We start from the raw sequence: 27,843 nt of genomic DNA, 5'->3' as shown, positions 1-27,843 counted from the left end.
ATATATATATATATATAGCCCGCAAATTGTCTGTGTGCTGATTTCCAGCTACAAGGAGAAAAAGAAAAACAGATTATGCAGGAGGGAGATGCAGGGAACAGGGATTGGGTGTTCTGCAAAGAGAGTTGGAGGTAAATAATTTTGCAGTAACTGTTATGCTGATGTTGTGGCTGGTCAAGCAAATGTTTGTGCTTGTTTCTGTATGATATCATTGTTCATATATCTATTCAAGTACTGATCTTCTGGTCTATAACTCCTCCCCGAACTTCCCTCTGCCCTGTATCTTGGTCTCTCATTGGCTGTAGGTCATCGCTGATGTAGTTTTCAGTCAGAAATCATTGCACACAGCGTGATTGTGAATCGCCGACAGCTCCAGATATTTAGCATGCCGAATATTTTGCGGGCGTCGGCGACGTGTCTGCGTTTCCTCAGATCGCGTCTTTGATAATTCACACTGCGTGATTGTCACTCGTGTGAACGAGCACCGATTTGCCTCAGATTTCGGGCATTTGTCTGCAATTTCGCAAAACCTGTCGGCGAGTGAAAAATCGGGCTAAAATCGTGCAGTGTGAACTCGGCATTATGCATTCATATAAATTATAACTTAAATTGTCTTCATTGAAGTAGTTTTTGGACTGGTTGTTTGCTATTCTGTTCTTTACTAAAACTATTTATAGTGTAATGGTTTGACATATGAACCAGACAAATCTGTGGTTTATTGGTGTGACTGTTACATTAACCAAACCTCCCTGTTCACCCACAGTGCTAAAAAGTCTGACTCGGAGTCCAGTAGCAGCACCAAGAAAGACGCAAAGCGCAAGAGAGAGCCCTCAGTCACCTCTGATGTGGAGAAAACACCGCCACATTCACCGGAGGAAGAGGAAGATGATGGTGTTCAGGTAAGCGTTGCTGAAGTTTTTACTTGGCATTTATCTAATAAAGTTATTGTTCAAAGAAAACTTTTCTGGTGGTCGACTAATGTTTTTTTCAGTGGTTAAAACCGATACCTAAAGATTGACAAGATAATACTGATAAAATGTCATCTTTATCATCTCATCAATACAAGTGATGGTAAATGAGATGTGATTTGATTTGTACACATACCAAAAATGTTACAACCAGTTATTTGTATATGTTAGGGTTGGGTGATTTTTCCGATTTTATCTATGAATTTGAATTTAATGTTTTGCCACGATTTTATTTTTTAGAAATCGAGGAATCACGATTTTGAATAGAAATTTTACCAAACGTTAGAATTAGACACGTTGACAATATGCCAGTGATAACAGTAAAGAGAAAAGAACGATCCAACCGCATGTCGGCGCACGTGATTAACCGCTCATGTGTGACACACTCATATCGCTAGGTGCCATTCACACAGAATGTGCTTTTGTGTTGACGATGCGACGCGGGCAGTGGAACAGAAAAAACATGCAAGAAGATGGGAGTGAACTTCTTTTAAAGGGGTGATATGATGCGATTTCATTTTTTCCTTTCTCTTCAGCATACCTCGCTTTTTCAGACCGATGAGTTTTGTAAAAATCGACGCGTTTCAAAAAGGCGGGGCATAGAGGAGAAACAATAATGTACAGTATGTGGAAAATAATGTGTTTTTTTAACTTTAAACCGCATAAACATTTCATTACACCAAATACACAAAATAATGTTCTTTTTAGCAGCATCATATGACCCCTTTAACTTGAGCATTGCATTTTTAGAATGCCGTTTCCTGCATGAGACGCTGCAAGAGACATGAGCGCAACAGTCAAACGCGTCCATGTTTACATTGAAAAAAAACAATGGAAAAGCAGCACAATCTAATAAAAAAACCTGTAAAGAACTACTACTCTGTCTGATATTTCATGTTTGCATCATGGTGACAGGCTGAAAGCTGCTGTTCATTGTTTTTACAGAACATTTAGCCTATGGTTAATAATAGTCTACTGGTGTTACCTTCAGTCATTTTAAATTTGAATTGCCTTGACTTTTGAGATTTAAAACAAAAAGTATTTTCTTCGTATTATTTCTAAACATATAATGTAAGACAAGTTTGTACAAGATGTAGTTGTAGTTCATGCATCTTTTCTGCAAAGAATAACATTTACATCATGTTGGCAACTTCATGTGTGTTGCACTTAGAATAGAATTTTCTGTTTTGCTAGAGAGTTAATAAAGAAAAAGTTACTTGAATCATGTTGTAGTTACATTTTCAAGTTAACTAGTTAAAAATCGTAAATATCGAATCAGTCAAACATTCTGAAAAAAAATCGAGATTTCAATTTTTTGCCACATCGCCCAGCCCTAGTATACGTTTTTCTATTATAATCTTTTTTTTTTTTTTTTTTTTTTTTTTTTTTGCCGTTGTGTAACGTTTTGTGTGTGTTGACTGCAGAAGAGGCGATCTAGTCGGCAGGTGAAGAGGAAACGCTACACTGAGGACCTGGAGTTTAGAATTTCTGATGACGACGATGGAGATGATTCTCCTGGACCAAAGTCTCCTTCAACCACATCTGAGCAGCAGGTCATTATCTTGAACATTTGGATGTGTTGTGTGTGTGTTAAGTTTGTTTATGCTGATGGCTGATTAACAATCCCCACAGTAGAGTTAGAAAACTACTGATGTAACCTGCTGTTTGTTATGCATGATGGATGTTCTCACACTGACTCCGTGTCCTTCATTCACACGTGTGCCGTAGGAGCTGCTGGATGCGGAGGGCCCTGTGGTGGAGAAGATCATGGGGATGCGTATGGGAAAGAAAGAGGTGAGCTGAGCCATCGAAAGCCTCTCACATGAGCTTTAACCGCTGCTGTCTACTGGATCAGGGCAGATTACACCTAACAGCTGTCTCAAATCCTGCCCCAGACCCTGTGATTGCCAGGAAGATGCCTGAGTGTGCTGATATTGTCTTCGGCCCGACAGCAGTAGTATTAATCCAGTGAAGGCCACACTCCCAGTCTCTGTTGTCATACTACTTTTGTCCTTGGCCATTACAGTTGAGAGCAATGCCAAAAAGCAGTGTTATTTGTCACAGGAAGTGGGTTACACTTGTGATGGATGAAAGTTATGCACACTAGTGATTTGACAGCTCCAAACATGTTACAAACACACTTTTTGATCACCAAATAATGTTCCTGCTCTTTATTTTACAGTTGGCGTCTGGTGAAGAGGTTGAAGTTGAGGAGTTATATGTCAAATTCAAAGGCTTGTGAGTATCTGTTATAGCATGCCTTCCATCTAGTGTCACTTATTTATATAATGAAGAAAACTGTAGAATTATTAGATTTAAAGAGTTAAACATTTAATGGAATTTTTTGCATTAAGTAGTGCAAACAAGCTACTACACGGACATCATCAGACTTTCTCAATGCATAAAACTATGCAGATGAATCATGGCCTCTAAATACACCTGTTAATTAAGAACAAGATTCCTTATTGTGCTCCCACACAAACATCCTCAGTCTTGTTTATCTGACATGCTAATTTCTGGACTATAGTTTTCCTGAGGTCATCCAGGAAATGACTTTTTATTGTTTGTTTTTTAGCAAGGTCTTGAGATGAAGCCATGTAAGAATAAACTGTCTCTCAGCGTGATTAATCTCAGGCCCTTAGACGCAGGCAGTGGCAGTGTGCAACGTTACTCCTTTGAAACAGCACCACAAAACAAAGCCTGGCCAAAAACAATAGGCCGTGCATGGCTCTTAGTAGCGCAGCTGCAAATGGGCTCCCGCCCGAGGAAATGGTAGGTTTGGCGTCTGCCGTAGCGCTGTGGTTTTGGCAGGAAGCCAGGCCCCAGGTCAGCTCCCTGTGAATGGGGCTGTGTGTGGTAGAGGAGCTGAAGTGATTCATGACTCCGCTGCACAGCTTACTACTAGCTGGAGAAAGAGAATAGGAGGATGATTGCTCTTTTATTTTTTATTTATTTATTTTTTGTTGTTGTCTCTGTTGTCATACTACTTTTGTCTTGGGGCATTACAGTTGAGAGCAATGCCAAAACGCAAAGTTGTTTGTCACAGGAAATGGGTTACACATGTGATGGGTGGAAATTATGCACACTAGTGATTTGAAGGATCCAAACATGTTATAAACACACTTTTTTATCACCAAATAATGTTCCTGCTCCTTATTTTACAGTTGGTGTCTGGTGGAGAGGTTGAAGTTGAGGAGTTTTACATCAAATTCAAAGGCTTGTGAGTATCTGTTATAGAATGCCTTCCATGCAATATCATTTTTTTGTATAATGAAGGAAATTTTATAATTACTAGGTTTAAAGAGTTAAACATTAATGGAATTTTTGCAAAATAGTGCAAACAAGCTACTAAACTGAGTAAATCGTCAAGAGTTTATCAACTGGAGAAAGTTTAAAACTGCTCATGCAGATGAATCATGGCCTCTTAATACACCAGTTAATTAAGAACAATATTCCTTACTGTGCTCCTACATAAACATTCTCAGTCTTGTTTATCTGACATGCTAATTTCTGAACTATATTTTCGCTGAGGTCACCCAGGAAGTGACTTTTTATTGTTTTGTTTTTCAGCTCTTACCTGCACTGTCGCTGGGCAGACATCGAAGAGCTGGAGAAGGATAAGAGAATCCAGCAGAAGGTCAAGAGGTTTAAGGCCAAGCAGGCCCTCAGTAACTTCCTAACTGAGGTTAGCATCAGCCCTCCATTTTCCTTGTGATCCACCATTTTGTCCTTTTTTTTCCCGTTCCGTTTTCTCCCTTCATTTTATGGCCCTCACTGATAATGGTGGCAGTATGTATGCTCAACAGTGTGTTGTGCTGGTATTATGGTGGATTTTTGAACAATATCATCCATGCTAAGGCAATAAAATGGCTCACTTCAGGCTCTTATCTCTGTTGTACGCAATCTCTCGGCACATGCTGCCTGGTTCAGTTCACAAGTTAAAGTAATTCAAGCTGTTGCGTTGAAATGTATGTCAAGACTTTCATTTCTGGTTTGCAACTCCACACTATATTCGAAAGAGCTTTTCAGTCAAAACCCGGTGGGGTTTTCCCAGAGAGATTTATGCCACCCACATCAGAAAGATCTGAAAATATTCTACTTAGTAGATTCTCATTTAGAGACTCGTAGTAGTTGGGGCTCAAGCAGCAATGAAGCCACCATTCTGCAATGCTCCATTTAACCAATCAATCACACTCTTATTGACAGATGGATGATGAGCCATTCAACCCAGATTATGTGGAGGTGGACAGGGTTCTGGATGTGTCTAAAAGCACCGATGAAAATGGAGAGGTATGACTTCTCTCTCTCATCCATCCACTTCAATCGTTCTCAAAGCATCTGTCTCTCAAAACAACATGGGTTACCTTTGATTAAAGCTCTTAGTAGATATTTTGCAGCTGTGAAGATGTCAGTCAGACCGCCCCCAGAAATTTTAGAAGAATGTTAGAACCCTTTTTTGGATAACATTGTTTTGACGTGTGTTCCTGCAGCCTGTAACTCTGTACCTGGTGAAGTGGTGCTCCTTGCCATATGAGGACAGCACGTGGGAGTTAAAAGCTGACATCGACCAAGGGAAGATTGAGGAGTTCGAGAGAGTGATGGAGCGTGAGCCAGAGCCGAAGCGCGTGGTAAGAGCTGGCACTTCTCTAGCCCTCTCTTTATTTTCTCTTTGGAGTGCTGAGCAAGTGAAGGGAGAGGGCCACGTTCTTGCGGTTGCACGAAAACCACTAACGGGAATTGTTTTATTTGAAACAGGAGCGACCTCCCGCCAGCAACTGGCAGAAATCCGAGAGTTCCAGAGAATATAAAAACGGCAATGCACTCAGGGAATACCAGCTGGAAGGAGTCAACTGGCTGCTCTTCAACTGGTACAACACGTATGTATGCAATTATCCAGCCGTCCAGCTGCACTGCTCACTCATACACGGACTGAAGTGCATTTTTGATACCATTTAAATGCAAGGATGTCATGAATTGCAGCCTCTGTATGAAAATTAATATTCTTACGGGTGCAATTGTACTTTTTGTTTCTGTTCTCAGACGAAACTGCATTTTAGCCGATGAAATGGGCCTTGGCAAAACAATCCAGTCCATCACATTCCTCCATGAGATATACCTGAAGGGAATCCACGGCCCTTTCCTGGTGATTGCACCTCTTTCCACCATTCCCAACTGGGAGAGGGAGTTCAGGACATGGACTGAGCTAAACGTAGTTGTCTATCACGGTAGCCAGGCCAGCCGAAAGACTATTCAGGCTTACGAGATGTACTACAGAGACACACAGGTATGTAATGCTACTTTTGTCATGTGATTAGCTCCAATAACTCCAAAGTTAAAAAATGCTTATGTTTCACAAGTTATCTACAGGACAAACATAAGGTTATACATGACTCTATACATAGGGTTGTGTTCTCAAGGGCCCTTCATCGTAACCAAAAGCTGTCTTCCTTCAGGGTCGTGTAATAAAGGGATCCTACAAATTCCATGCAATCATCACCACATTTGAGATGATCCTGACGGACTGCCCCGAGCTTCGGAGTGTGCCGTGGCGCTGTGTGATCATTGATGAGGCTCATAGGCTCAAGAACAGGAATTGCAAGCTGCTTGAGGGCCTAAAGATGATGGACATGGTTAGTGCTTCCCCTTCCATCTAAGAAACATGATGTTGCTGAAAATAACCTGCTATAAATGTCGCTCTAGCTTTAACCTGTACTAGATACAGGATGCAGGGTTCCCATGGTGCTGGAAAATCTGGAATTATCAGGGAAGCTTGGGCAATAACCTAAATTTCAAATAAAGGTTTTTTTTTTTTTTAGATTTTTAGAAAAAAAATTGTCAACTCAAATTGGTCTCATTGCCTTAATGAGTCAAATATGGATTTTTTTTTAAATCCTTATCCAGTGATCACTAATGATTGCATAAGTAATTGAAATTCCTTGTAAAAATGGTGGAAACAATTTTTATTAGATTTGTTTATGTTAAAGAAAAGAACAGTCAAATTAATCTATTACTTTTCCTACATAATTTTTAACAAAAAACATTGATAAAATATCTATTTAGGAGTCTTAGACCTTTCCAACGATATATAGTTTGTCATGATTAGATTAGGATTTAATTGTAATATAGTGAAGTAAACTTAGGCATCCCACAGAGGGGACAGGTGACAGTTAAGAGGTTAATGAGAGACTCTAACTTTCTATAGGAACACAAAGTCCTGCTGACTGGAACTCCACTGCAAAACACAGTGGAGGAGCTCTTCAGTCTCCTTCATTTCCTGGAGCCTGACAGGTTTCCCTCTGAGTTGACCTTCATGCAGGAGTTTGGAGATCTTAAAACAGAAGAACAGGTATGGAATATCAGCATTGTTAAATCATCGCAATCATTATGAGATGCATTTTCAGAGATGGCTGGATGTTATCTAATGTCACTTTCTGGTTTCAGGTGCAAAAACTGCAGGGCATTCTGAAGCCTATGATGCTGCGCCGACTAAAGGAGGATGTGGAGAAAAATCTTGCACCGAAAGAGGAGACCATCATTGAAGTAGAGCTGACCAATGTGCAGAAGAAATACTACCGTGCCATCTTGGAGAAGAACTTTGCCTTCCTGTCCAAAAGTGGTGGAGGTGGATCCAATGGTCCCAACCTGCTGAACACCATGATGGAGCTGAGAAAGTGCTGTAATCACCCCTACCTCATCAATGGTGAGCAGTAGACTCTGATGTAAAACTGTGTGAACTGAAAACTTGTTTTATATGTTAAGTGTATGCTCAAAGGTTATTACTATTTTTTCAAGTCAGCCAGACTGAATTTTCACTCTTTTCTCTATCTGTAGGAGCCGAGGAGAAGATAATGGAGGAGTTCAGGGAGAGTCACCCCTTAGACCACCCAGAGTTCCACCTCCAGGCCATGATCCAGGCTGCAGGAAAACTGGTGCTGATAGACAAGCTGCTCCCCAAACTGAAGGCTGGGGGTCACCGTGTGCTCGTCTTTTCCCAGATGGTGCGCTGTCTGGACATCCTGGAGGACTACCTCATCCAGAGACGGTAGGATGCCTGAGCCCATAGCACTGCCAACAAATTGAAAGAGAAACCTTATGTGTTTTGATGTGCAATCTCATATGTTGGATAGAAAATGAAAACATTAACAATATTGGGTTAACAGAAAATGCTTAATAAAATGGCATTACCTATTAGGTGTAGTTAAATACTCCTTTTCCTGTTCTCAAGGTATCCATATGAGCGTATAGATGGCAGAGTTCGAGGAAATCTCCGCCAGGCAGCTATTGACCGCTTTTCACGACCAGACTCGGACCGTTTTGTGTTCCTGCTGTGCACCAGGGCTGGAGGCCTGGGTATTAACTTAACTGCAGCTGATACTTGCATTATATTTGACTCTGACTGGAACCCTCAGAATGACTTGCAGGTAATCATGGATATTTCTTACCATATATGGTCCCTGTGTGTGGGAAACTGCTGGACCTTCATTGGAAGCAATTTTATTTCACAAAGCATCTTTAAGCTGCATTCCAACTAGTAACTCAGCTGGAAGTACTCTGTTGCAACCTTAACAGTTTTCTAGGATGAGTGTGTGTGTGTATATGTGTGAGTCCTCAGAGGCACTGTGTGTGTGTGACCGTTTTGTGCTGTTGCCTTCAGGCACAAGCTCGTTGCCACAGGATAGGACAGAGCAAGGCTGTGAAGATTTACCGCCTGATCACCAGGAACTCCTACGAAAGAGAGATGTTTGACAAGGCCAGTCTGAAGTTAGGATTGGACAAGGCTGTGCTTCAGTCCATGAGCGGGAGGGAAAATGCTGCCAATGGGGTATGAACTGCAGACAGCACCACCATTTTGTGGTGTTTCACTCGAACCGTGTTCCAGATGGTTAATTAATCAAACATACTTTGCACATGTTGGCAGTCAGTGGAAAGACCTCTAATTCCAGTGCACTCTGCCTTATTTTCCTTTTTACCGTCTGCCTAAATTTGTCCGCTCCATAAACGGTCCAAGTTGAAAACAGTAAATTTATTGAGATCTGTATTATGTGAAGTTCATTCATTCTCCCCTTTTTTTAGGTTCAGCAGCTCTCTAAAAGGGAGATTGAGGACCTTCTAAGGAAAGGAGCGTATGGTGCTCTAATGGATGAGGAGGATGAGGGATCTAAGTTCTGTGAAGAAGACATTGATCAGATTTTGCAGAGACGTACACAGACCATTACTATTGAATCAGAAGGCAAAGGCTCAACATTTGCTAAGGTGATGACATTTAAAATCTTTGTATTTAATATTGATGATATTAACAAAAAAAATTGACCTTCCTATCAATGTTATTGCATAATTACCTTTATATAAGCATACTACCCATTTTATCTTGCTCTTAAAATAGTGCAACCTAAAGGGTAAGTGTCTCTGATCTCACTATTTATATAAATTTTTTCCCTACCAGGCAAGTTTTGTGGCCTCTGGGAACAGAAGCGACATTTCTCTGGAGGACCCAGATTTCTGGCAGAAATGGGCAAAGAAAGCAGAGCTGGACCTGGATGTGATCCATGGCAGGGTAAGCTGCAACTTAATGGTGAAAAGGAGCTCTCTTGTGCTGTGAAATGCTTCACAGGAGATGTTGCATGAAGTGAGGCACTAATCTGTAGCACCTCTCTCTTGTGTAATCGTGTGGACCACTTACAGCTGACTATTATTCATTGTTTCATTAATGTTGGGGTCATGCATTAGCAGCTTTTGACAGGTGTCATATTCATAATTCTGTCTGACAATTGATAACTGAAGATGGTGTGAATCCAAATCTGGATGGTTTCCACCACACTCTGTGGTGTCACTCCTCATAAATATGCTATCTGGGCATAATTAATGAGGCTGATTTCCCCAGGCTAACAGTGCGTGGAATGTAGCTGTAATTGAGCAAAGGCAAAATTGTTTAAACTTGGCCATGGGAAGCATTTTCTGTAATTACCACTGTTCTTTGCACTCAGGAGAATCGGAAGCGCTAAGCAGCTTATATCCGCTTGAAGGGAAACGCCATGTTATGTCTAAATAAAAATGCTCTATCACAGTATTTTCTGCATGTGTCCTTGAGCAGAGGTCTTCCATCTTGCTGTCTAGCAGCCACCTATATCATGGTGCTACCATGGTATAGTACTAAAAGTGCTAAACATGCAGAAACCTTTTCTGCCGTCTTAAACCCTTGAGAGAGCATTCTAACCCCAGATTGTATCTCTTGTCAGAATACTCTGGTGATTGACACTCCTCGGGTCCGGAAGCAGACTCGGCACTACAGTTCTATGAAGGAGGATGATTTGATGGAGTACTCAGAGCTTGAGAGTGACTCAGAGGACAAGCCCATTCAGAAACCGCGGAGGCCCCAGGACCGAACCCAGGGGTACCCCCGCAGTGAGTGCTTCAGAGTGGAGAAGAACCTGCTGGTGTATGGGTGAGTGCAGTCTGGAAATGTTCATATTAAAGTGTTGTTGTTGGTTTTAACAGCTTTGTACTCCCGTTTTAGTGGGCTGCTCTAGCCTGAAAATTGAAGATTGTGCTAAATCACCATCTTGCACTTGAGCAGTTCCTGGGGCCTATCCCTATAATTAGTTGCCATTTAGCAGATGCTTTTTTTCCCTCAAAAGCTGCTTTGAGTGCACCAACTATACATGACCCTACAGGGCAACAATGCGCCCCCATTGGGGTGGGGGGGGGGAAGAGAAATCCCCACACATTTCCCACATAGAAACATACAAGTTACAATTATTGCTGCCAACTAATTCTATGCATCAGACTTTTTCAGTCCATATTTGTTGAAAACATCAATAGATCTCTATTTCCCTCAATCGTAGCTCGCAATGGAAACCAGCTTTAGCAGGAAGTCCATCCCAGTGCCATGAGACAGGATATTCAGCTTCCTGCTTTGTTTTATCGCCATCCAAATTCCCCTCGTCTCGTCTTGTTTTCCATTTGGAATGAGAATATCTGGTAGCTCACAGCCCACCAGTGCAGTGGCCGAGTTTGTCACGCTTTCTTGTCCCGGGGCAGTGGCAGACATGGCGCTATCTAACGCACAGAATTAATTAAGCGCCAGGCCTCAGTGCACTCGGCACTAATCATGGCTGGGTGCACGCACCATGTCTGACCAGTATTTTTTTCTTTTCTTTTCAGTCAGACGTGTCTAGACCCCTGGGCTATACGGCAAATTAGATCCATCAAGTCTGAGGGATTTGTCTCTTCTGATGGTTTTTTTGGAAAAGCAGTGTAGGGCTGCGAAATCAGAGCAGACCCCCCCCCTTCCCCAAAAAGCCCTTTAGGCCTGTGCTTAGAGAGCACTTGAGTACTCCATCAAATAACAAGGGCATTGGGTCTCCTCATGGTCATGTACCATGCCAGCAATGCAGTGGTGCCACCCCTCCTCCTTCAGTTTGTGAGAAATGGCACAACCGTAGAGTAATATTATACTTGAACGATCCTGACACTGTGCTATTTTTTTCCTTCAGACAGTACAAATGCTCTTTTTGAATTAGTTTAAAGCTGCAGTCCGTAACTTTTTTTTTTGGTTAAAAATGATCCGAAATCAATATTTGAGCAAGTGCATAACCAGCCAGTGTTCAAAACTATCGCCTTACTTTATCCTGTTTCACAACGGTTATCTTATAATGTTTTCTAATTTGAGTGGTACGGGGAAATTCGAGCATGTTGCTGCGTCATTACGTCACATCTGTAAACATAAAGAAGTTGTTCCGGCATGTGAGGATCCTGCAGACGGCGGATCGTTTATAGCCTTTTCTCACAGCAGCTGGAATAATTAAAGGGGTCATATGATGCGATTTCATTTTTTCCTTTCTCTTTGGCCGGGACACGGCATCAACAGTATGTGAGGGGCGTAACATTTCCGTCTCACGCTTGAGGTATTCGGCTAATCACAACGCACTGGATAGCTGGCTAATCAGAGCACACCTCGCTTTTCAGACCGATTAGTTTTGTAAAAATCGACGCGTTTCAAAAAGGCGGGGCATAGAGGAGAAACAATAATGTACAGTATGTGGAAAATAATGTGTTTTTTTAACTTTAAACCGCATAAACACATTTCATTACACCAAATACACAAAATAATGTTCTTTTTAGCAGCATCATATGACCCCTTTAAATGTATAATTTTGATGGCGGATTGTAATCCAGGAAGGATTGTGTTTATGAAACACATGTGAGTTAAATTAAATTATATTCCAATTTTTTAATGTGCTTCTGATTACAGATAGCCTGGGGTTACACAAGATTTGTATTTTAAAGACAACCAGTTCGAAGGGAGCATAATTTGCTTTTTGGGTTGTCGCTGATTCAGAAGCGCCAGATTGTCATAGCAAAGTCGGAATTGACCCATTTTTTTTGTTTTTTTTTAGAAATTTTTTTTCTAAAAAAAAAATTTTTTCCCGCTTTTTTAAGAAGCCTTTGTGCACAGCTCTTATTTGGGTTATATTCCAAGACGTAGGCTAGAATCTGTGATTGTGAAGTAGAGTAAATATCCACACCGGTGTGGTGACTGACTGCCACACACTCCTCAAAACATTAGATTCATCCGCACTGGAGCCGCGCCGGCGCCCAACCCACGTAAGGAAGATAATTCCGCTAACAGCTGCAATTGCAGGTTTTCAAACAGAGATGGCGACAAAGAGGCAAAACTTACGGACTGCAGCTTTAACTAGTCTTGTCAGTGAAATTTCACAGGATTTCACTGTCCACTCTGTTCAAATGTGGATGAATGGCTACACATAGATGTGCGCACACACTGTCAGAACTGTGTGAGATCACTAACATCCTGCTTTTGTGGGGGTGGGTAGGGGTGTTAAATTTTTTTTTTTTTTTTTTTTTTTTCCCCATGCTTTTTTCCCCCATGCATTACAAAACCAAACAACTGCAGTTCAAAAAGACTTGAATTTTTGAAATAATTGAAAGGACACAAACTGAAGTTTTCACATGCTATATTTGCTCTGGCTAACTTCTCTTCTGTTGTGCATAGCTGGGGCCGCTGGGGTGACATCCTATCCCATGGACGCTTTAAGCGCCCACTGAGGGAGCGAGACATAGAGACCATCTGCCGCGCTCTCCTGGCCTACTGCCTGCTCCACTACCGTGGAGACGAGAACATCAAGAGCTTCATTTGGGACCTCATAACCCCTACTGAGGATGGCCAGAGCCGCACACTGACCAACCACTCTGGTAGGATGCTGATCTGGAACCAATCTGAAAACGGCATAATTTCTTTCCTTTGTCAGCATCTGCCTCTTCACGTGCTAAACAATGGCATTTCTGTGGTTTTTAGGACTGTCTGCTCCAGTGCCCCGGGGGCGTAAAGGGAAGAAGGGGAAGCCGCAGGCTGCTCAAACTCACATGCCACAGGCTCTCTGGCTTGCTGACTGTAATCCTGACGTCCTCCTTCAAGAGGACAGTTACAAGAGACACCTGAAACACCACTGCAACAAGTATGTACCATTTCACAAACTGCCCTTTCCCACCTTAAAGACACTTATGTATTAGTTAATATATCATGTCTTATTTTTGTCCCTTGTTTTCCACTGCTTTGAATATTTAAGTTGCTATATGTTGCACATCAGACATTGGTGCATTAGTATAATCTAGATCTATTCAAATTTGTACCTGACATATGAATGGAAATCATTCCGCCAATTTTTGTATAATGATAAAAAAAATCCTTATCAAATGATTAGAAAGCTTGTGGAAATTCTCTGGTCAAAAAGTGAAGAGCCCAGATTTAAAATTCCGCACAGCCAGCTCAGTTCTTCTGCTACCGTCTTGTTTGAAAGTAACCTTTTGCCTTCAAAGCCTGATATCCTCAGAAGCAGGTGCATTTGAAAACTTGTGAAGAGCTTTTCAAGTTGAAAAAGTAATTGAAGCAAACTTGCGAGTTTAGCTGAACATGTCCAAAAGCGAGTTAGTGCTGTTACCTTGTGGTGCAGATGTTTCATTAAGTTGCTTGGCTCCTCCGTAGTTTAGCTTTGACTAATGAATGTCAGTTAAAAATGGCCAACTGTAGAGAACCTGGCAAAAGAAAGAGTCCCATCTTTCTGGCAAAGGCTTCTGCCAAGTTCCTGAAATAATGAATGACAGGCCATGAGGAATCTTTTTCATCTCTGAAATTAAAGATTTTAAGATCACTCAATAATTCATCGTTCGGCTCATCAGGCCGCACATGATGATTTCACCTCTCGCCCCACACGTCCATTATGCTTCGCGTGCTGCCGGCTTGCGTCTTTTGTTTTTCGAGGCCTCTCCGGTTTCATTTGATAAATAATTTCTGTTGCCAGGCCAGCATTGTTGTGTCCTGCCTTACGCTAGGCAGTGACAGAGAGAGAGAGAAAGCAAAACACTGTTTACACTGCTGGCTCTGATGTGCATCCAGAAAAGGGGAACAGAGCAACAGCTGAGGAAACGTTACGAGACGATAAATTTGAGGTGCTTAGACCGCCAACCATCTGCTCGCCGCACTGCAAACTTCTGCCTCTGTACTTTGGAGGCATCCCGTTAGCACCTCCCCAACTTCCCTAACAGCATTAGGAAGGAAAATGAAAACGAGAGGATGAAGGTGTTGGAGTGCATACGCGTGGAGGAGGGGGGCGAGGGTGGGTACGGGCGGCTCCCCAAGCACAGCAGCGCAGTGCCAGGCCAGGTGCCAGGCAGACCTGTTGGAAGCGGGTGAAAGGCGGCACACACAGAGGTGATTATGTGCAGCCATCTGTCAGGCGTGGAGGCTGCCGCACAGCGTTGCTAATCAGCCCTGGCAGCATGATGGATGAGCCATGGCACATGCCAAAAAGCTGCTGCTGCCGCTGCTACTGCTGCTGGCACAGCTCGGAGCTGGCCAAACTTGCTCACTCTTTTGTTTTCTGCCTTCTCCCCTTCCCTTTGTGCCTTTTTCCTTCCTTTCATTCTGTGTCACTCCATTAACCCCAACTCATCTTTGTTTTTTTTTTGTCTCTCCTGCTCTTTCTATCTCTGACAGAGTGCTGCTGCGGGTCCGCATGCTCTACTATCTGCGACAAGAAGTCATCGGAGACCATGCAGACAGAATCCTGGAGGGAACCGATTCAAGGTTGGCATCTCTCTCCATTCCCTTCTACCGAATCCTGCCTGCTGTTATCTTTCCTCTCCCTCCATCACCTTCTCCTCCTCCTCCCCCTTTCTGACAACACCCCCACCCAGATGTGCATGCATTTATAATGTGCAAACGTGCCCGCCATGTTGATTCTCTCAAGGACTTGACTGAAGTTCTAATGACTGCGAGGGGCTCGCATGTGCACGCAAGTGCATGGGGTGAGATAAGCGAGTGGCTCAGATCTCTGGCCGTAATCAGGTTGGCCCTGAATAAACAAGATGAGAAATGGGCCTAAATGAGATGCGGCTTGCTAATGCTCATGTTTCCTACCAGATGTCTGCAGATAGACATTAATGCCGCTCTCATTAGATTATGTGCCACTGTGGCCATGTCCTGGTTTTAATCACTCTTTCCTGTGTTTGTTTGTCTTTTGCTTATAGCGAGTTGGATATCTGGATCCCGCAACCCTTCCACGCTGACGTCCCCACTGATTGGTGGGATCTCGAAGCAGACAAGTCCCTCCTAATCGGCGTCTTTAAGCATGGTAAGCTCCGCCTCTTCACAGCTGACACTCTCTGATTGGTGCTTTTGCGGTGACGGGCGACAGTTTTTGCTAATGTTGACCTATTGTAATATTGCCTAGAGATTGATTGGTGATATTTTCCGAATGGCTGATCCTGCACTCGATGGAGACTGGCTGGGAAAAATGGATGGGGAAAGAGCCGAGATCTAATCCATCAGAGGCAACAGGCACCTCTCAGCACATTTTATTAACATTGACCCGCAGTGTTAAGAAGTGTTCTGGGAGAACTTGCTGAATTCCCAGTTTGGGACGTGATTGTTTTCTTTTGTGAAGCTGCGCAGCTGTCCCAATTTATCTTTTGGGGAAAACAAGGCCAAAAGCTGTATTAAAAAAAAGAGATGGAGAGGGGTTTCTCTGCTGCTGACTTTTAATTGTATTAAGTATAGTAAGAGCCGCTTTATTTAATAATGTCCGCTGCTCTCACCACCGATATTAATCTTGGCGAGGGGCTTTTATTCTTCGCTCAGATTGGTCTTTTTCGTGAATGTGTGTACAGAGAGCTCTCTCTGCTCTCCCCCAGTGCGCTGCGCTACCTCGTTAACTCAGCTGGCCTCCATACATGCGCGCGCACACACACACACAGGAGCGTGTATATAACACAGGCAGCCTGTTCTTAATCATAATCCCAATTCAGTAGGGAGGTCTGGGGAGGAAACTGGGAGAGAAGAGGTGGCAGGCCTGGACTGCAGAGGAAAGAGTGATGGCCTATAAACCCCCTCATGATTACAGTTTGGCTCGGGGCGCGGCGGCAGTTAGGAACAATGTGTCACCGCATAAATCCTAATTGAAATGTGATGTTCTGGCGGGGGAGGGGGTGCTCGAGCCCCGTCTGATCAGCGGCTCAGCTGAAGTGGGTCCAGCCTGCCAATCGCCTCCCCTGTTGTGCACTGTAGGGATCCGCAGGCTCGAATCTGTTCTGCTTGGACAGTTTCAACGGGCATTTTCCTTTGGCTCTGCCTTTTGTTTCTTTTAATTTTTTTTCTTTTGGTTTGATTTAATCTTCTGGTAGTTTTTGAAAGGATTTCACTTTGTATTATAAGGTTGATTTAGTTTTTAAGGGGGTTTTTTTGCATATTTTTTCTTCCATTATTTATTTATTTATTTTTGGTACATTAATTGTGGCACAAGTTTTAGCACCTCACGCAACTAACATTTTATTTAAACATTAGATTTTTTCAGTTTAATTTTAAACAGCAGAGAAAAGTATTACTGGTGTGTCAAATGCATTCACATCACCAGGGGAAATAAAAGCTCCTCAGCCCACAGCCCAGCCTGTAATTATGCATATTTTGTGTTCACCGCTGCTCTCTTTTCTTCCGCTAGGCTACGAGAAGTATAACTCTATGCGTGCTGACCCCACCCTGTGTTTCCTGGAGAGGGTGGGCATGCCCGATGCCAAGGCCATCGCTGCCGAGCAGAGGGGAGCGGACATGATGGCAGATGGTGTCGAGGGGTAAGTTTGGCCCAAAATCACAGCCCCAGCAAGAGGGACTCCTCCTGCTCGCTTTCTTTGGCTCTCTCCCTCTTTCTTTATCGCTCACCCCGCTTTCCTTTTGGTTCTTTTCTTTGTTTTCTCTCCCACACTAAAAGCTTTTCTCTTTTTCACAATAGAGAGGATGAGGACCCAGAGTACAAGCCACTCCGGATGCAGTTTAAAGACGATCTGGATGTGAGTTTGGAAATACATTAGTCTTGACTGTATCTAAAATCAGTATTGGTAATAAATTGGCTTATGTAACGTTTTCTTTGCCATGTTTGTAGGATTTTACAAACTCTCCCCTGGATGATAAAGACGATGGGATGGATGGCGAGACTGGAGAAGGTATTTATTTCCCCAGCATGCAGGTGTAACCCATCATACTTGAGATTTTTACTTCACTGTGCTCACCGTTGCCGTCTGTTTGTCCACCCTCAGGGCCTAAGCCTGGTGAGAATGGGAAAGCAGGCAATCTGTACTGGCCGCCAGCCTCTGCTCTGACAGCCAGATTGCGCCGCCTCATCACGGCCTATCAGCGCACTCACAAGCGTGAGCAACTAAGGCAGGAAGCCATGACCAAACCTGACCGGCGCCGAGGCCGTCCGCGTGATGACATCCTTGCCATGGTGACAGAGGGAGGAGCTTATGCTCCAGATGGAGCGGTGGCTTTTATGGCTGAAGGAGGGCCTTTCATGGCCAAGGGATCACCTTTCATCCCTGATAGCGCCGCCCTGCTGGCTGATGGAGCAGCTTATTTTAAAGAGCGAAGGCAGAGGTGAGTTACATCTAGATCTTCCATTTAAAAAAAATATATATATCTATATTTCTCCTTTAGTCACACATGACCTCATTTCCATTTACCAACATCTGTTTTCCAGATGGACAAGGCGTGAAGAGGCCGATTTCTACCGTGTGGTGTCCACATTCGGTGTGGTTTATGACGTGCACAGACAGTGCTTTGACTGGTCCCAGTTCCGTGCTTTTGCTCGTCTAGACAAGAAGACAGACGAAAGCCTGGAAAAATATTACTACTCTTTTGTGGCCATGTGCAAGCGGGTGTGTCGGATGCATGTCAAATCCGAAACAGGTGAACTACTGTCTTTTTTAATTATTTGAATTTATCTTGTCAATTCCTGCTTGCTTGCTTGTTTTTGTTGTCTAGTCCCAACATATTTTTTTCTTCATTGTGATCACAACCTAGTCTGCTTCCGCTACCTTTGAGTAGCTCCAGTTTCCTGTCGGTTATGTCTTCATCCCTAGAAGAAAAATATTAGCAGAAGAAACATGCAAGATATATCAGGACCGTATCGACCCATTACAGAAGAGCGAGCTTCACGGACACTCTTTCGTATCGAGCTGCTGCGGCGGATCAGGGAACAGGTGTTGCCGCACCCTCAGCTGGATGAGAGGATGAGTCTGTGCCAACTAAGCCCTGACCTCCCAGCCTGGTGGGAGCCCGGACGCCATGACCGAGACCTCCTGCGGGGCGCCGCAAAGCACGGTGTCAGCCGCACTGACTACCACATCCTCAACGACCCCGAGCTGAGCTTCTTGGAGGCCCATCGGAAGTTCACACAGGGCAAGGGTGCGGAGGTGCCCACCGTGTCTGATCCTCTTACACCTCTGAACCTGCTCAAAGATGAGGAGGTGAAGGAAGAGCAGGGAGATGACTTGGTGCCCAAAGTGGAGAATGGTGACATGGAGGAGGTCAAAGAAGAAAAACCTGAAGCCCTCTCTCCTAAAAAAGAAGAGGAAGCAAATGATTTGGGTCTGAAGCACGAGCCTAAAGAGGAAAAGATAGAAGTGGAGGAGAAAGATGATGCGATGGAGGTTAAGACCAAGGTAGAGCAGGGTTGTCCTGTGGATGGTATGGCTGATGAGAAGCCCATGAATCAGGAGCCCACTACCCCCGAGGACAAAAACGCTGAGGATGAGAAAGAGCCACTGACCACTGAGACTAAACTTCCTACTGACAAAACATCCAAAGAAGTTGAGGAAGAGAAGATGGATGAGGACGACAAATCAGAAAAATCTTCACAAGCTGAAGGTGAATGTTAGACATTTGGGGTTTCATTTCTGTTGACACTACATTTATGATGTAGGCTATGCATCAGGGAAACATGCCTAAAACATTTTTGTATGATCCAAAAACAAACAAAACCAGTTTTAGAACAATCTCTTTCTTTATTTTAATTTCTTTAATTGGCTGGTCAGGATTCTCAAAAAGTAATTTTGATTTGGGAAATCTTATTGCAGTTAAGCTTGTATTAAAAGATGATTTTTATTTGCAGTTGGAGGAGCCTCTGAGAGGAAGAATTTTGATGAGGAGAGTAACGCCTCCTTGAGCACGGCCCGCGATGAGACCAGGGACTGCTTCAGTGTTGATGACGTTGAGCCGTCAGCCTCTCAGATGTTCAGTGAACGTTCACTGTTCTCTTTCTGGCCCAAGGTTAGTTAAACCATTTTTTCCACTTCACTCAAAATTTCCTTTCCTTTTTTCAGATTGACTATGCGTTGACACATCCATTTCCCCCCTCTTCTAGCATGTAGTAATATAGTTTGCCACAAATGTGGTTTAGAGATAAATGAAGAAAAATGAAGCCAAGCCCAAAGCTTTGAAGAAGACATGTGATGTAGGGGTGGGCGATATGACCAAAATCTTTTATCACGATATGAGTACTTTTATATCACGATAACGATATACATCACGGTATAGTTGTTGTTGTTTTTTCTTTTAATTAGGTTTTTATGATATTAAAATCTTTGATACCATAGAATTTTCATAATCCTTGTCACCAATGTTGATATCAAACTAATACAAGAAAATAATAAAAAAAATTTAATAAAAAAAATAAAGCTCACTGGAGATAAATAAACAGTCAGTGATGAATAAGGATAAGAAACTAATTACAAGCAATAGGACAAAAACTACAATAAAAAAGAAATACATTGTGTAAATTAATTAGTCTTCACTGTGTAAGTTATATCTATCTATCTATATATATATATATATAGGCATAATTATTAGCATTATCATTATTTATTTATTTTCTTATTCTAGTTACAAAAATTATTTGGTCAAGAGCAGTGAGAGATTTTCTCTCACTGTTGTTTGATTAACATGAATGGCAGACAGAGCGAATATTGGACAACTTCCCCTTTAAGACCGAAGTCCGGATCCAATATACTGTTACACATGCGCTTTCTCTCGCAACTGTTTACGTTCCCTTAAGACCTAAATGGCTGTGTTTATGAGGATAGGCTACTTGCAAAGCCAGGGAATTTGGATGCATATAAGTGTTAATGCAATCGTTCAAAGCCAATAAAGCGGCAAAAATGCTCACGAGCTCTATTGGCAGCTGATGCGTGGCTTACGCACTCCTCTCACACAGAAACAGAGACAGCGTGCGCATATAGCTCTGTTTGTTTCAACGGCCTAAAATCAGTTGTTTTAAACTGCAGTGCTTAAAAACGTGTGCAAACATTACGTTTTCGTTGCACAGCAACGTGACGTGAGCGCGCATGCTGCTGTTCACGTTTCTGCCTGCATCCCCGTGTAATGCATGGAAGACTGCTGTCATTCAATGAAAAGGTATTGCCGTAAACAATGTATTTTGCGGCACCACGAAATAAACGATAGAGCATAATATGAAACGATAGACTTTTTATTTCGTCCATCCGATATATATCGTCATATCGCCCAGCCCTAATGTGATGCATAGTGAAAAGACTGTACTTAGAGTTCCAGAGCTTCCTCCTTTAATAACAGAGCAAAATTGCATTATAAGATCCTTGCGACATAAAACCGGAGCTGAAATGGAGAAAATGAGAGACCCTCTAGTTCATTATGTATGCATCCACGTGCACACACTCACTAACACTTGTGCTTTGCTTCTGTGTTTGTACTTCAGGACAGGGTAATGATCAATCGTATGGACAACATCTGTGAAGCGGTCATGAAGGGCAAGTGGCCTTCCAACAGGAGGCAGTTCTTTGACTTCCCAGGCCTGTTGCCTGGCTACAGCTCCATGGCAACGGACAGCCCCCTGCAGAGGCAGAGTCTTGGTGATCTCTCATTGGTGGCTCAGACCAGCTATAGTGGCAGTGAGGACCTCACCATGTCACCACAGGTCAACAAGGCAAGTCCCGCCCCTAACCCGGACCGCTGCGCCTCCTGAGACTCACTATGGTTTTGTAAAGTGATCAAATAGATTTTAATGGTTACGTTTATTAAACACCCTCTCATTGTTCTCGTCCAGGACGATGCTTTGAGTCTGTCAGTACCTCGGCAGCGCAGACGCAGGAGGAGGAAGGTGGAGATCGAGGCGGAGCGTGCTGCCAAGCGCAGGAACCTGATGGAGATGGTCGCTCAGTTACGTGAGTCCCATGCTGCAGAAGGCCAAGCACAGGCCATAGATCTGACCAAGGCCCTGCAAGGCGTGTCCACCTCCTCTTCCTCCACCACTTTCCCTGGAGCCATGGCCTCCTCCGCAGCCCTGAAAGCACAGATGGAGCTGCTGCAAGCAGGCGCTTCCTCTAGACCCAGAGCCAACGGCTCTCTACTTGACACTGAACTCCCCAACCGGAGAAAGAGAGGTCGCAGGAAAAATGTGGAGGGGTTGGAACTGCTCTTTATGGGGAACAAAAGAGGACAACTCAATGCGGTACGAATCCTGTCAGGGTGTGATGTGGGAGTCATGCCGTTTCATGTGGCACATTGACACACTTTAAGCACATAAACACACTTTTCTTTTTCTAATTTTCTGTTGCTTTGCATCTGCAGGAAAATTCAGATGGGACCAAAGCTTTTGTGGATGGGCGGGCACATAGACCCATGTCATCTCTTGCACATAAGGCTCCTGTTGAAGGCCTAGAAGAGGGAAGCCATCTTACAGGGGAAGATGGACCCAGCACTAAGGACCTACGGGAGTGGCTGAGACAGCACCCCACCTACACTATGGATATGCCTGGATATGTACCAGTGAGTGCAGTTCTTTCTGCCCACCCAACTTTTTTTTTTTTCTTTCTGCTGGGTGATGTGGGAATGTTCTGTGCAGTTTATCTTACAGAGTTCTCTTGTTCTTATCTTTCAGAAGAATGAGGACCTCCTCTCTCAGTTTGCCAAGCCCAAACAGAAGAGACACAGATGCCGCAATCCCAACAAGATCGACATTAATACGCTGACCGGAGAGGAGAGAGTCCCTGTTGTTAACATTCGGAATGGGAGAAAGGCAAGTATTAATGTTTATCAATCGATCCAGTTAATTTCCCACAATATATTCTTTACACTCGCTGCAACGTTTTTAACTTGTATAACTACAGATGGGAGGAGCCATGGCACCTCCAATGAAGGATTTACCCCGCTGGCTGGTTGAAAATCCAGAATTTGCTATCGCCCCAGACTGGATGGATATAGTGAAGCAATCGGTGAGCATTTTATTAAATTGAGTGAATTCAGATCAATTTAGCCACTATTTGATAGTTTCAACTATTAGTAACTGTCATGTATCAAATTGGTTGTTGCTTTGTTTTTTAAAATATATTTATAATGTATACTACTACCATTAAAAAGTTTGAGTTCAGCAAGTTGATTAAGAATTACTTCTATTCCGCAAACATGACGTTAAGGGCATTTTGTAATATTACAAAATATTTCCATTTAAAATAAATGATGTTCCTTTTTTTTTCTTCAACTTAATATTTATGTAGAAACTTTTTTTCAGAACTTAAATCTAAAGCAGCACAACTGTTTTCAACAATTGGAATTTTTTTTGCATATTGATTTCTGAAAGATCATGTGACAGGACTGACTGAAGACCGCTTTCCCATCACAGGAATAAATGAGATTTTTAAATCTATTAAATTCAAGTTATTTTAAATTGTGGTATTGGACAATTACTGTTTTAATTGCTTTCTTGATCAAATAAATAAAGCCTTGGTGAGCACAAGAGACTTCTTGAAAAACATGAAAATCATACTAACTTTTCATGGTTGGTTGTATATTCTTAAATTATAATATTTTATTTTTGTTTCCAGGGCTTTCTCCCAGAGTCCATGTTTGACCGTCTTCTGACTGGGCCAGTAGTCAGAGAGGAGGGCGTGCGCCGCAGAGGCAGGCGACCCAAATCTGAGATCGCCAAGGCGACAGCAGCAGCGCAGGCAGTGGCTTCCACGTCCGGCGTTAATCCTTTGCTGATGAACGGGCTGTTTGGCGGTATAGACCTGACCAGTCTGCAGGGCCTGCAGAACCTCCAGAGCCTCCAGCTGGCCGCTGGCCTCATGGGCTTTCCCCCTGCTCTCGGAGGGGGAGCGGACGCCAAGCACGCGGCAGCCATACTGCCTCTCATGCTTCCTGGCATGGGTGGCCTCCCCAACATGTTCAGCCTGGGGGGTCTGTTTGGAGGAAACCTGGCTGCCGCTGCGACGGCCACCAACGGCGCCTCTGGCACAGAACAGGCTGAATCTGAGGAGAATCCCAAGCTGAAGATGGACGATGAGACCAAGGACGAAGGAGATGAGAAAGAGAAGGAAGTAGAGAAATCGTCTGAAACGGAGTCTGCTGAGGCAACCGGTGACGCAGCTGCACTGAATGCAGCCGTGGCCGCCGGCATGTCCACCAACGCGCTGGCCTTCAACCCTTTCCTGCTGTCCACCATGGCCCCAGGCCTCTTCTACCCAACCATGTTCTTACACCCCAGTCTTGGCGGCCTGGGCATCCCAGGCTTCCCCCAAGCTTCTCTAGCTGACCTCCAGAGCGCTGTGTCCGGGGCCTCGGGGGCCACCGGCGAGGACAAGGAGTCCGGTAAAGGGCTCCGCACAAATCAGGACCAGAACGCCTCCACGGCTGACGTGGAAACTGCTGACAACACACTTGAAGACAGTGACTCAGAGGAGAGCCAGAACAAGACTGCTGATTCATCAGTACTAGATGATGACCTGGCAGGGCCGGCAGAGGAAATGAACTCCATGGAGGGTGGAATGGATGATGATGATGAGGATGATGACCCTGCTGATGAGGATGACAAAAGTGACTAAAAAAACTGAATCAGGCCTTCTAACATTTCCCCAGGGCTGAGGAGACACAGACTGAACTCTTGACAGAATGGTTAGTCCAGCTGTTTACATGCCAACTCAATATCCAAAACACTTTGGTCGTTTGGTTTTTGTTAACAGGTAACGTTAAGAGGAAAGCAAATAAGCTGTCTCTGTAACCATTAGCATAGCCAGGGATGACGTGAACAGTTGTGCGGATGTCAAAAGGGTGTTTTTTTTTTTTTCCTGTGTTTTCCTCACTTTTTTTGTTTTTATTTTTATTTTTTCCTTGAAGTCTTTGGCACTGTGTGGGTGCCTTCTAGATGAGATGGAAATTTCCTTAAATATTATAGGAATTAATCGTTCCGATAGTGCTATGCTGCTCTCTCCTTTTAATATTATTTTGTTTTTTGTTGTCACTTTTTTTTTTTTTCTCTCTCTCTCTCTCTACTGTTGATATTGTAACAATGAGTAGCATCTCGTAATATTCAGTGATGTACAATTTAACGGCATTAAGACACTCTCCGCTGCTGAGGAAGAATCGTGGTTTTCGTTGTACTGTTCTGCTGAGAGGAGCGGGCAAAGTTCTCACATATCATAGCCTACACTCGGACTGTTCTCAGTCTCTCACTGACAATCCAAACGGGTGAGGAGACCTCTCGACCTGTGGAGACAGCAATAACGAAGGCAGCTTTTGAATGTTCAATTTTACTCTTTTGACTAAACACCGGAAAGTGTGAAAAAGTGACATGAAATAAATTACTGAAGTCAAACTGTCTCATTGTATCCATGTTAATGCACTGGTGTAAGAATAAAATCAGGTACCTTTATCTATTTGAATGGACTTTTGTTACTTTAGCCACAAAGCTGAACAGCATTACCTCAATTCTAACTAGCCTTGAAGTTTACAGACATAAATTTTGTAAATGTTTATTTTTTTCTTTTGTGAGTGACCTTTTTTCTTTTTTTCTTTTTTTGTTTGAAACCATCATGTATGATGAACTGTAAATTGCTGCCAACTGTAGTAATGATGCTTTTAATAAAAGTGACTCTCAATATTCACCTAGGAAACCAAAACTGTGTTTGTGTAGCTCTGTGGAGATGTCAAACAGCATCCTCTGACAACAACGAACCTTTTATAGCTATATCATCTAACATTCACTTCATGTTTACATCTGTCTGATCTGTCAAATTAGATTTGTTTGAAATAATTGTAAAGATTTTTTTAATCATTAGCACCAAATAGTTCCAGTTAGGGAAGAAGCCGATAGACGATAGTATCGTGTATCGACGATAGTCAGAGATATCACCTGTGGCTGTCTGATGCCTTTGATGATAGCAGGATTTATTAGTATTAGTGTTAGTAGTAGTATTAATTTTAAAAAAAAATGTTTTTAATTGAACAAACTATACAACTATAATGGCGTTCACAAATACAAGTAAACAAGTATTAAACAAGGCACAAGTTTAAATTAAAAAAAAAAAAGTAAAAATAATACAGAGGATGTAAGGAGGGGCCATTTCATTCCTCTTCTAGTAAGCGGAAGTCTCTTAAGTTAACACATTTTTGGGCTTTTCTAATTTTCATACATTCCAATGAAGGAAAATAGTGAAGTCTCTTGAATACAGAAAAATAAGGTCTTGTCTTCGTACATGTGCATTTATGAATGAAAAATTTGCCCAAAATCAAAATTACATTTATGAAAAACTCTTCTTTTTAATCACCCAACAACATTCCAAACATGCTTTCTAGCAAAAGTGGGCAGTGATCGAATCTTTGTTTCCAACCAAGAAGACATGCATAGGACACACTTGAATACACACAAGAAAAGAAAAGATGATCAGTTGTCTGTCAACTTGACAAAAAAATACATGCATTTTCTTCAAAATTAAACCGTCTCAAAAACTCCGATGATGGGTATATACCATTAAATATTTTAAAATGGGTTTCCTTAGCCTTAGGAGCCACTGGAAAGCTAATATACTGTATTTGTAATTTTTGTACAGTTGGCTTATCATAAGCTTGCAAAACATCATTATGATAAGGAAATGTCTGATATAATATAGAATTGAAACGAGAGCGAATAAGCTTATTAGGAAGCATTAATCTGAGGTCATTCCCATTCAATAAGAGGGGTGGGAGTTCACATGCTCCATCTGACATATAAACATAAGTGCTTTGTACTAGATTTATGAAAACTCTTTGAATGGCATTTAAAACACGCTCAAATAATTTGTGTTCACAATATAAATTATATTTTGCACAAAAGCCACTGAAAGTTAACAGACTCCCATTTTCATCCATTAAATGAAGAACTGACCAAACACCTTTTTCAAGCCATTCGTGAAAACATAGACTTATATCTGGTCTAAATCTGTTGTTCCAAATGGGAATTCTATGAGGGGTGAAATTATGATTATATAATAATGCCCAAGATAACAAAACCTGTTGGTGAAAAGAAGATAATTTGATTGGCAATCTGGAAGCCGTAAAATTACATCTCAATAGGAAATCAATTCCACCCAACTTTCTAAATATGCCTCTGGGAATGCAAAACCAAAAATGTACGTAATTTGTTATAAAATTTTTAAGCCATTTTATCTTCAACATACCATTTATACAATAAAAGTCAAAGGCTTGTAATCCACCACTTTAATTACTGTTACTATTATCAGGCTAGTAATACTATCAAAATAATATTAGGGCTGATTTGTTCTTTCGCATCTTTAGTGTTGCGCATTATAACCAATCAGACACGATTCCGCTGACTTTCTGAATGCAATGGCCAATCAGAGGCGTTCAGATGAGTTATCGCTGAAACAGAGGAGTTTTGTTCAGAGCGTGCTCGCGAATTCTCATAAACAAAATGCAGATGTACGGGCGATGTAAGTATAAGAGATTTATTCATCATACAGTGTATACAGCTCTTATAACGGAAGTGTTTTTTAAACTGCATAAACTGGCGCTAGACTGAAGTCAGTATGTTCTTCGGGAAGTTTGAACTTTTGGGAAGATCTTTGGGAAGTTGTGGCCTAATGAGTCGGACTCATAACCCAAAGGTTGTGGGTTCGAGTCTCGTACCGGCAGGGATTGTAGATGGGGGGAGTGAATGTACAGCGCTCTCTTCCACCTTCAAAACCACGACTGAGGTGCCCTTGAGCAAGGCACCGAACCCCCAACTGGTCCCCGGGCGCCGCAGCATAAATGGCTGCCCACTGCTCCGGGTGTGTGTGTGTTCACTGCTGTGTGTGTGCACTTTGGATGGGATAAATGCAGAGCACTAATTCCGAATATGGGTCACCATACTTGGCCACATGTCACGTCACTCACTCACACTTCTTTAAAAATTTAGTTCTTTGCTCATTTTCGGTAGCTGCTTTTTGAATAACTGAGGAAATGTAAGCTTTATACTTAGTAACTTAGTGTTTCTATTAAATACAAATTCAGTCATAATAAAAACATTAGGCTGCTTTTAGCCTTAGGCTGGAGTTCACTTTCCGGTGTTGTTGCAAATTCTGACCCTTCCAGATTATTAACCCCCTAGTATCAGTAGGTTTAGGGTTAGGTGTGGGGGAGGTTGCCAAGTCCACGGTTTTCCCGTGGAATTGGGCGACTTTAATTTGTTGCATCCAGTGGGGACATAATTACTGATTATAATGACTTATACTGTCTTTT

At 42.6% G+C, this 27,843-nt stretch overlaps 1 protein-coding gene across 1 annotated transcript in view; it reads left to right on the top strand.

Moving 5' to 3' along the window:
• Positions 1-25,213, top strand: part of LOC107722533 (chromodomain-helicase-DNA-binding protein 7-like) — a 67,171-nt gene extending 41,958 nt beyond the window's left edge. Inside the window, exons 4-38 of the mRNA XM_016530897.1 lie at positions 764-899; positions 2,393-2,521; positions 2,697-2,762; positions 3,151-3,206; positions 4,539-4,653; positions 5,175-5,258; positions 5,459-5,596; positions 5,724-5,845; positions 6,009-6,252; positions 6,422-6,598; positions 7,171-7,314; positions 7,410-7,668; positions 7,800-8,010; positions 8,194-8,389; positions 8,623-8,790; positions 9,042-9,221; positions 9,412-9,522; positions 10,205-10,410; positions 12,982-13,181; positions 13,285-13,444; positions 14,983-15,072; positions 15,516-15,619; positions 16,982-17,111; positions 17,270-17,327; positions 17,420-17,480; positions 17,574-17,910; positions 18,014-18,222; positions 18,427-19,182; positions 19,427-19,584; positions 21,047-21,274; positions 21,395-21,799; positions 21,919-22,116; positions 22,229-22,366; positions 22,458-22,562; positions 23,172-25,213. Coding sequence (XP_016386383.1) covers positions 764-899; positions 2,393-2,521; positions 2,697-2,762; positions 3,151-3,206; positions 4,539-4,653; positions 5,175-5,258; positions 5,459-5,596; positions 5,724-5,845; positions 6,009-6,252; positions 6,422-6,598; positions 7,171-7,314; positions 7,410-7,668; positions 7,800-8,010; positions 8,194-8,389; positions 8,623-8,790; positions 9,042-9,221; positions 9,412-9,522; positions 10,205-10,410; positions 12,982-13,181; positions 13,285-13,444; positions 14,983-15,072; positions 15,516-15,619; positions 16,982-17,111; positions 17,270-17,327; positions 17,420-17,480; positions 17,574-17,910; positions 18,014-18,222; positions 18,427-19,182; positions 19,427-19,584; positions 21,047-21,274; positions 21,395-21,799; positions 21,919-22,116; positions 22,229-22,366; positions 22,458-22,562; positions 23,172-24,170 — 7,078 coding nt within the window. The 3' untranslated portion in view covers positions 24,171-25,213. The remainder of the gene's footprint in view (positions 1-763; positions 900-2,392; positions 2,522-2,696; positions 2,763-3,150; positions 3,207-4,538; positions 4,654-5,174; positions 5,259-5,458; positions 5,597-5,723; positions 5,846-6,008; positions 6,253-6,421; positions 6,599-7,170; positions 7,315-7,409; positions 7,669-7,799; positions 8,011-8,193; positions 8,390-8,622; positions 8,791-9,041; positions 9,222-9,411; positions 9,523-10,204; positions 10,411-12,981; positions 13,182-13,284; positions 13,445-14,982; positions 15,073-15,515; positions 15,620-16,981; positions 17,112-17,269; positions 17,328-17,419; positions 17,481-17,573; positions 17,911-18,013; positions 18,223-18,426; positions 19,183-19,426; positions 19,585-21,046; positions 21,275-21,394; positions 21,800-21,918; positions 22,117-22,228; positions 22,367-22,457; positions 22,563-23,171) is intronic.
• Positions 25,214-27,843: the final 2,630 nt, after the last annotated feature.

The sequence above is a fragment of the Sinocyclocheilus rhinocerous genome, unplaced genomic scaffold (genome assembly GCF_001515625.1).
Source record: "Sinocyclocheilus rhinocerous isolate Xijiao unplaced genomic scaffold, SAMN03320098_v1.1 scaffold541, whole genome shotgun sequence".
Lineage (NCBI taxonomy): Eukaryota > Metazoa > Chordata > Actinopteri > Cypriniformes > Cyprinidae > Sinocyclocheilus > Sinocyclocheilus rhinocerous.
Note: the sequence above shows the minus strand (reverse complement) of the source record. Positions and strands in the feature narration are given on the sequence as shown.